Here is a 9,364-nt window from a genome sequence, read left to right as displayed (position 1 = left end):
TCCAACTGTGTCAAGACATCTTTATGTGACACGCAAATTTGTTGGAGTAATTATGTCTGTCTAATGCACTGTCTCATGCTCTAATTTACTTGCCATGTTTTGTGGTCTCCTTTGTTTAGAGAAATGTTATCTTGACAGTGCTCTTCAGCATCATGTTTATCACCAAGTAAAATTATCTTGTTTTCAGTCCCAGTTATCTTTATAACAAGGGTCAATTTACAAGTTAATGGGTGCCACAAAGTTTGGATGCTTTTTGTTGCATAATTTGTTAAGAAATCCTGCACTCTTGACTCCCAAGTGTAAAATCAATTATAAGTGTCTACTGTTTGCAATTCCACAGATTAGGTAAATCCAATACTATCGTTCTATGGATTAAGAGATTAGAAACAGGCTCTAACAAGAATAATTGTTTGTTTTGTCTTGGATTTGCCAACTTTGACAAGTTTTTGAAGGTTTGTTTGGTAGGTTTTTGTTTTCTGTAGCTGTGCCTGCACCGGTTGCTGGTGGGGAGTCTATGGGGAATTACCTCGGAAAATGTAGGAGTATTCTCCATGTGTTGCGCATATTATTTGTATTTACGTATTCCACCACCCTCCATAGGTCAGGCCTTCCTGTAATTTGAAGATATTGTATATGTGCTTATGGGATGTCCCTGACATCCATATTTGCATGGGTTGCAGTTCCATGTCCATACAAAAGAGCCGTGGAAGGTCCCAGTATGTCTATTGGCTTTTGGTTGGAATTTAGAATGGTTGTAATACCATAGCAATGAACTGAGATTTTTGTGCTCTTCGAGCAACTGCAGTTTCAGTTGCAACAGCATTCATCAGGAGAATGAAATCTAGAGCTCAAGTGAAACAGTATTATTACTAGCATAATCTAAAATGTGAAAACTGTATTATTCACTGGCATAAAAAGCTTTTTGAAACTTCAGCTGAAAGAATGCACGAACTTTGGCTCCAAGCTTGGCCAATACACAACATTGTAAAGAGTTTATAATAACTATATTTGATCCCAACTGCTCAAATACATCATCAAATGATCAAAAGTTCAACAGAAATTCCAGTTTTATAGTACAAGGTCGGTCGTATGGCCATGGAATCCAAAGCACCAACTCTAAACAATTTCCAGGTAAACTACCCTACTCATTCTTACGTTTGAGCATCCGAATCAGATAATGAATTAAGGACACCAGCCACTGCCAGAAAATAGGGAGGTAGTTTGCCTTCTTTGGTTTCACTTCAGGCCTTGGCCCAAAGAGACCTTTGTATAGCTCTTTCTGCTTTTGGTACAGAACCTTGTCTTGTTCTGCGAGCAACCGGAGCTCCCAAAGGATCTCCTTGTCTTCTGGGGAGTATTTCTTCGCTTTCAGGAAATCCTCCCTGGCCGATTCTGTCTGGCCAAGTTCAGATTTAGCTTTTCCTCGCCTGAATAGTGCTTTCACGTTACTTTCGTCCTCTGACAAGACCTGAAGAATAAGATAACGGAAAGGATTGGCCATCAAATCAGTAATTTTACAGACAAAGGGTAATTTTGCAGTAGGAACATGGGATTGTCCAATTGATTATTGATCAATCATCATAAAATCAGCACTTTTAAAAAAAAAGCTGAAAAAGGTGCAAAATCAGCTGTTTGATAACTCTAACGCAGAACCTTGCATGTTGATACCTGAATTCATGTAGGCCACATGAGCTTAGTTGCTTAAACAGACGTGTTTTTACCGCCGGAACATAAAATCATGTATAGTTTATGTGAAAGTCTACGCAAACTAGAAAAATGCACTCATGAATGTAAATCATGCATTGAAGAATGAGTTTTCTCATGGGCGTAGTAGAATAACATACGATGCTACACTGCACAATAGCTTCATTGAATCTATTTAGTTTGATAAGGCACGCAGCCATGTTGAGGTGACATGGATTTTTCACAGCCAAGGCCATGTCTCTGTACTTCCCAAACAATTGAAACATGAAATCGTCACCCATGTACGCAATTGCCTGTAAAAAGGAACAAAGTAGAGGACTGAAATCAGAATACTGCAAAGAACTATAAGCATGCCAAAAGTGAAGTATGCCACTAACCATTTCATATTGCTGCATGGCCTCCTCAAGCTTCTTTTTTTTGAAATATTCATTGCCTTCAATCTTTCTCCGGTCTGCAGCTGCAATCCTCTCCTCAACTGTCATGTCACTTCGAGCTTTCCCCTGATTCACAGTTAGTCATGATTTGAAAGTTCCCAACTTGAGGAAAGCAAGTAATGCTAATCAATACGAATAATATCAGCCTACTCTTCAAAATAATAATGATTAAAGCATTATGCGGGGTGGAGGTGGGAGAGCTTTGTTTCTCTACCTCCTTGATATCATCAAATCCAATAAGTTCAACTTCATAAACAAGATCTGCCATTGGAGGGACATTTGGGAACGAAAAGCTTCCTTCTTTGCCATAGCCTAGCTCCCAACCAACATGCAACAATGCACACTCCCCGCTTCTCATGTTGCCAACACCAATGCCTAAACCAGACATTTCCTTTTTCTCTGTTGATGGAGTAAAAAGCTTTAGAAAGTTACTCCATAGGCGATTATCATTGATAAACACTGATGTACTGTTGATGATGCCCATATAATTCTCAGGTTATTTACCCATACATGTAGGCTTGCTGAGCAATGCAACATAAAAAGGTACAAATCAGAAATGAGTAATGCATATTTCACTCTTTCATCTAGCGACACATTAACCAATTAATAGCAGGCATAACAAGTTACTGGCTGGATAACTGGCTATTCAGATCCTCATTAAGAGTCATCATCATTGTACTAGAAAACCATAACAGCATGCAAACGAAGCTGTTTAAATTTATGGAGTTGATGGATGAAATTGCGTGCAGCCGAGCAAAGCTGAGTATAAAATAAGTGAAAGTGATTTTTGTGGCACCTTTTCCAAGTACTAGTTCAATTGGATGCTGTTCCTGCCACGTATCCTCAAATTTATGAGATGATCCTTGAACCCATGCTCTATAGTGCACTGCGACACAAGATTTAGAAAAGAAAAAGTTAATTCACTGCTGTTCTCCTTTGAAGCACTTTGTCACGTTGCTAAATCATAGTACATGTGCATGCTCCCTTCCAATAGCAAAAGGATTGACGTGCGGTTACAGAATTAGGCAACTTTCAAAGAGAAAAAAAAAAAGGGGGGGGGGGGGGGGGGGGGGGGGATCAAATCTGAACTTTGAAAATTGACATAATCATTAGAGTACAAAAACAATAGGTGTTGTTACTCGATAGAAACGAGATGTGGAACACTTTTGATAAATAGAACATCAGCATTAGAGCAACAAACTGAATAGGTACCAGCAAAAGATATTAGTACTCAGTGAATGCAAAAGAGTAACAGGAAGGCACAATTAGTATCAAATATCTAGAACTCAGCCTCCAGCCCTCCACTAGCTTACATGGCAAAGTATTCTAGTGTGTTTGTGTTGAGAAAGCAGCCTATGTCTAGATAGTAGATACATGGAGAACTTGTCTACGTATTCCCATTTCAGTTATAAAAATGCTATTCGCATTGAAAGCAACCAAGGCCATTAGCATCTCATGATCATAATCCTGGGACTGGGAAAGAGAACGAAGTTTGATGAACATGTAAGTTATATGTGTTGCCCCAAACCGTTAGATGGGGGAAACAGCGCAAACAAACACAAACGGGATACGATTATAGAGTAGAATATATGGCTCGTGCAGTATATTATTCTTATGTAGAAAGTAGAAACCAACATCCCAAGCACTGGAACGGACCATTTATGACATTACTCACCAAAGCACGTCGCAAACTTTAAGGGTCTCTTGCCATGGCCTTCTTTGATGACTTGTTTCTTAACTTTATCATGAAGAACCTCCATATCAGAGGAAACCACGGGTGGAGCACTGCCATCCTGGGGAGGTTCAGTATGCACAAAAGAGGCCTCTTCCACTGTTATCTCATTATCACTGGAGCCTGAGAATCAGAAAAAGAAGAACCAAGAGGAAAACAGAGATGAGGATTCAGAAATTGCTCGCCATCTCGATACAGAGTCCAATTTCACTATCTAGCCACATTACAATTCAGGAAACTGTCTGCAGCAGCTGTGAATAGCAGGATTCGAAACCGCCTCATTGTAAAGTAGCGGCCAGCTTGCTCTAATCTTCAAAGTCCCAAGTCCCAACAGAAAGCGCAGACAGATATCCGAAACAAAGAGGCTCAAGTGAGAATACCGACGAGAGGACAGGGAGCTCCACCTCCACGGAGCACTGGGCACGCGTGGCGTGGGGGCGGAGAGAGAGTTCCCGCGAGCGAGGAGGGGACTCACCAGCGGCAGCGGCGGCTGCTCCAGGCGCCGAATCTTCTTCGACGGCGGCCATCGCTGCGGGTGGCTGGCCGGGAAACGGCCGGCCGGCGGAAACTTCTAGGCTGCGCGGGTGGGGACCGATGATACCTGTACGCGCAGCGAAGGGCGAGAGAGGAGGGGGGTGGTAGGTCTCACAGTTTCTTGGGCCAAGAGCCCACCGTACCGGCCCACCAAGTCCAGTCCCAGCTAACAACAACTACTGCAACAACTAACAACCATCATCTTTCCTGGTCTTCACCCTGGGACAGAGGCCTCTGGACAGGAGCTTCAACTTGCACATCAAACTTCGCCGTATAAAATACAGACCATCACCAGGCACGAAATATAAAAGGAGCCATGCAGATCGAGCAGTGGAGGAAATATTGCAGTTTACAAATTCTTGAATCACATGCAATGAGCTTTGGTCAAAAACCATTGCCAATTTCGCTGCCGCCGCTATATATTTACATCATTTCAATGTAGCGCCCCTAACACTAATAGCCTCCGCATGAAACATACGGTTTTCCTTAAAAAGCTGAACAGTCTTCTACCTCTGCTCAGCTATTCACCAACCTCGACATGTACAAACACGGCAGGGTGCTGCAGCTTCCTGCAAACTGACACCCACTATCCAGAAATGTGTCTCGCCATTCTAAGCATCCTACCTGATTGGTGTGTGACCAATCAACAGTGCCATCGCTCAGGATGACTTTGAAGCTTTGCTTTGCCAATGACCAGCTGCTGCATTTACCTTACCAGTTACCACCTCCCTCTTCAGACTTTCAGACAGGGAGCACTTAGCAGATCATCATTATCAGCCAGTGATCGGAGTTATAGTACCAGAAAGGGAAAGATTCTGATCTGTCTTCGTATGCCTTTTCATGACGAGGGCGTATAGAAGCTCATTCCAGGCACCAGTGGCTGCAATCCTGTTTGTAGAGAGGGACGGGTCCTGAAGGGCTTAGGTACACCGAGAGGTGGCCTGTCTTTCCGCTGAGCTGTCATCTGTGTCACATTCAGCATATCCAATTCCAGAAAGCTTGGGTCTCAGATTGTTCCCTAGAACATCATTCACAGGTTTAAGCAGATCATCCCATTCTTCCAGCGATCCGGGGGGAGTCAAATCTGGAAGAGTTTCCAAGTGACAGCTCCCTCCAGTCTTCCAGTCACCACCTCTGCATAATATATAGATGACTCCTGATTAAAGAAACAGTTTGACATATTCACTGGAAAACACATCTTAATAATGTATTTTGATATAGCTTTCAGAATAATGAATAGGAAAATATGAGTGCTGCTAAAGGCTTCAAGCACTTTTCACAGTAATATGATTTACTTTGAACATATCATAAAAGAATCTCAAACACTATCTGATCATTCTTGAGAAAGGAAACAGATGAGGCAGGTTGATCACGGACTCACTGCTAACTGAGCAATTATACAGACCTGAAATGCACAGGAGCATATGTACGATAGATGACATGGGTCTTGCTTGTGTTAACTTCTCTGTGAAGCCAATCGGACAATGTCTGTATTGATCTTCGGTATGCATCAGTAACAGTCATATCCATTTCCACCTCATCACCTTCTTGGAAGTAGGCACCCCTGATTTAACACATAACAGCAAGTCACCTTCAAGTAGGCATAAGATTCAACTATGGTTATCAGAAAATGTGATGCTTTTTTTTTCTAAAAAAAGGTGTTATAAAGTATGATTTAACAGATTCAGGATCGCACCATTTTCTCCAATAGCTAACAGCAAATCATATATATGAATGTATGCCATGACCTCATGGGTGTGGATAACTAGGTACTAATATTAAAGAATTAGAAGTGCTGCCACATCACTGGTAAAAATGTGAAGTACATTAAGTCTGAAATTGAAAGGTGAATTCTTGATCTTCATGATCACATTTCAACAACAAAAAAAATATTATAAAGAAATTAAACAGAAAAGGAACAATAATGAAAAAAAAATCTTGAATGTATGGATCAGATAGCTATTTCTCTACGAAATTACTGATATAAGAACTAACTGAAGGTGATACCACTGTGATCTTAATAAAGATCATTCACATCTAAAAAGAATTGTCGCCATGTGAAGCACATAATACTACTAAGTCCATAATCCAAGAAGTTTATCCTTGCCCCCTTATTGTTTTCTCATCGTTCCACCAGTGCCCAGTGTTGAAGATCAATACATCAGCATCCTTCCACTTACCCCGATCAGACATCCAATCCATGGCATCCACTCGAATCGTGTACTTAACAATCTCAGGGGCTCCAGCTGGAGCATGACCTTGAAGGACTATAAAAGGGGATCTGTAGTATTCCACAGTGCAGCTGTAGTCTCTAAAGTTGAAAATCAAGAAACCCATGTGCTTTGTGATGGGACTCCCATTAACTTCATAGATTGAACTCTTGTTATGAACAGCAGTAGAGAGCATACAAAGTAGGGACTCCCATTGGTTCCTTCCAATCGAATCACCAACAAATACTACTCTTCTGTTCCTTAGCTTCTCCAGCATGCTTTTGGCACCAAATCTAACAAATCAAAGAAAGAATATGACCATGTGAGAAAAAATGGCATCGATTATGCTAGAGTGGTAATGTAGATCTTCCAGATTGTTCTTCAGTCCTAAACCACAAGCACCAGACAGACATGATTTAGAACAAAGCCATGAACTTACAAACTACAAAGTGTGATGATTATAGGTTAACTTAAGTGGAAAGAAATTGATAATCCCAGTTATTCTTAGACTTCTTCGAAGGTTTTAAATTGCCACCAAAGGTTACCACTGTAATTCCTCTTTAATTTCCTCTATCATAATATGCAACCATTACGTATCATCTTTCAGTTTCAACACACCCTGAACATAAAACACGTAAGATTCCACTAAATGTCACAAGCAGCTTTGTCTAAAAAAATTTTCATAATCAGCAATTCAAACTACGGACGTGTTAACTGTGGCTAATGAATTAACAATGCTACCAATGATGATGCCAGCACCGTGGAACCAACATTGTCAATAGCACATGCAACCAACACCATCAGTCTCTAGCTTGTGAAATGAAATACACGTAATGTACAGGTGGCATTCGATGTTGGGTTCAATTCAGAGATAAGGGACATAAGAACAAACCTTTATGTCAACAGAAACAGCTGAGCGTTACAATCAAAGATTAGATAGAGGTGCATAATACTATCCGGTCAAGAAATAACTGGACGAGGCCATCTTCCCATCACAGGTTGCAAGATGGCAATGTCTTGACAACTGAATAATTAAAGAATGAATACTATTTGATTAATTAATCTACCTTCTTGAGGACTAACTATGTGTATAAACATTGCCTTCTGACCGAGTGGCAGGCAAAGGGCATCGAGTTTCCAATCGCACTACACAGTCCCATGCTGAAGTGGTGTCGACAGCCTCGTGTTGCAATAATCTAATGGCAAATTGCGCATCCACCGATCCAAACCTAACTAATGACACGTACGGAGTGTCCTCCTGAGTACTAAAGGACCCTTGTTGGAAGTTGAAAGTTTGAACTAGCACTGTCAAATTTAGACTGGTTCGAAAAACAATGCAGCATGAAAATTCAACTGAGATGCCCAAGTCAAATTTTTAGACTGATTCAACTAACAATTCCCACTAACAATGCAGCATGAAATTTCAACTGAGATGCCCAAGTTTCTTCACTTCGACAAGCTTAAGAAATCTACCGCGAGTTCTGGAGACGCTCTAGTGGATTCTCAACTACACCCCCGAATCCAGCAGGCAGGCGGGGCAACCGCCAATGGAGGAAAGGAAGAAGCAAGTAACGAATCCAGACCAACCCACCTGGGGAGATCGCAGCGCGTCGGCTGCCACCGCCACTTGGTGTAGGGGGCGGCCGTTCTCGGAGCAGCGGAAGCCGACGTCGAGGAAGGGGCAGTCCCTGGAGTCGTAGAGCGGCTATCCGCCGTCGGCCCGCACCCACTCCCCGTCGAACAGGTCGCACTCCTCATCATTACCCGCCGCCGCCGCCGCCGCCACCTTCCTTCGCGTTTGAGCCTCCGCAGCCTCTGCCTCGGCCGCGATGGAGACCCCGCCGGCCCAGAGCCTCCGGGGCGCCGCCGCCAGCGCGCCCGACGAGCAGCGGAGCGAGGCGGCGCAGAGCAGCACCAGCAGCGCGGCCGCCGCCACCGCCGCCTCCGGAAGCGGAACCAGTAACGGAATCCGACAGCAGGGGCAAAGGTTTTCTTGGTTCCGCGCCCTGGTGCTTCGGGCCTCGGTGTGTGTCGCCCCCCTTCGCCCCGCCGCGCGGGCACCTGCAGCCTGGGGGTCTAGTAGTGGCTAGTCAGAGGAGCGGTGCGTGCCGCGTGCGCTGCGTGATTGACGTGCGCCCGCGTGCAGGAGGTGGAGTTGGGCAGGCAGATTTAGGAGATGGCGACTGGCGTGGGGAAGGCGAATCTGTTTATGCCTAGTTCATTCGTTACGGTTGGCTTTCATGGCTGATTTGGTAGGCCTGTGGTGGTTGTGGCTGTCATCGAAATAGCTCCAGCTGTAGTTTCTCGGGTGGAGCAGCTTCTCTAGCGGAGTTAAAGCTGTTTAAAAAAAATATTTAACAAAACAGCTGCTTATATCTTTTATAAATAGATGGGAGAGTTCAAATGTCCAATATAACCCTCCCTTACTTGTACAGTTGTATATGTATGAGTTTTATGTTTGCCCTGTTTAATGAAAAATAAGAATAGGAACTCTAGATTAACAAATAATTTGTCTAGCTGAGTCATTGGACTACGGAGCACACTGGTCCATATTATTTAGTGGGCTTCACAAGAGAATTACGGCCTTTTAGGCCCAAGAGAGACACGGGTGAGAGAGAGTGAGGAGTGGATAAGAAGAGAGCGTTCTGCTCTCTGTTCCTGGCCGGCCATGGTCGAGCTCCTGAACCTCAGCTCAGCGGCGCAGGAGCTAGTGGATGAGATAGGGACGTGGTGGAATCGGTCGTCTAGAA

The 9,364-nt window shown here is 43.4% G+C and overlaps 1 protein-coding gene and 1 pseudogene across 2 annotated transcripts; both read right to left on the bottom strand.

Moving 5' to 3' along the window:
• Positions 1-906: 906 nt before the first annotated feature.
• On the bottom strand, positions 907-4,501 carry LOC136501337 (peptidyl-prolyl cis-trans isomerase FKBP42-like). Of its 2 annotated transcripts, XM_066496845.1 has the most exons (8): positions 4,346-4,474; positions 4,098-4,180; positions 3,814-3,993; positions 2,935-3,024; positions 2,353-2,537; positions 2,082-2,204; positions 1,845-1,997; positions 907-1,468 (listed from the first exon to the last, which is right to left on the bottom strand). In XM_066496845.1, the coding sequence occupies exons 2-8, from the start codon at positions 4,150-4,152 to the stop codon at positions 1,142-1,144; spliced, it is 1,113 nt and encodes a 370-aa protein (XP_066352942.1). In that variant the 5' UTR covers positions 4,153-4,180; positions 4,346-4,474; the 3' UTR covers positions 907-1,141. The 2 variants fall into 2 exon arrangements, with proteins under 2 accessions (XP_066352942.1, XP_066352943.1); XM_066496846.1 differs by lacking the exon at positions 4,098-4,180 and having other exon boundaries at positions 4,346-4,501.
• Positions 4,502-4,639: 138 nt separating this feature from the next.
• Positions 4,640-8,856, bottom strand: LOC136499966 (protein trichome birefringence-like 10; annotated as a pseudogene).
• Positions 8,857-9,364: the final 508 nt, after the last annotated feature.

Source organism: Miscanthus floridulus, chromosome 13 (assembly GCF_019320115.1).
Source record: "Miscanthus floridulus cultivar M001 chromosome 13, ASM1932011v1, whole genome shotgun sequence".
Lineage (NCBI taxonomy): Eukaryota > Viridiplantae > Streptophyta > Magnoliopsida > Poales > Poaceae > Miscanthus > Miscanthus floridulus.
Note: the sequence above shows the minus strand (reverse complement) of the source record. Positions and strands in the feature narration are given on the sequence as shown.

Excerpts from the sequence above, each read along its gene's own strand:
- LOC136501337 (XM_066496845.1), bottom strand. The coding sequence starts at position 4,152 with ATGAGGCGGTTTCGAATCCTGCTATTCACAGCTGCTGCAGACAGTTTC. Across the intron at positions 3,994-4,097 it reads TGCAGACAGTTTCCTGAATT|GCTCCAGTGATAATGAGATA; the intron begins GTAATGTGGCTA and ends TCTGATTCTCAG. Across the intron at positions 2,205-2,352 it reads GATTTGATGATATCAAGGAG|GGGAAAGCTCGAAGTGACAT; the intron begins GTAGAGAAACAA and ends ACTGTGAATCAG.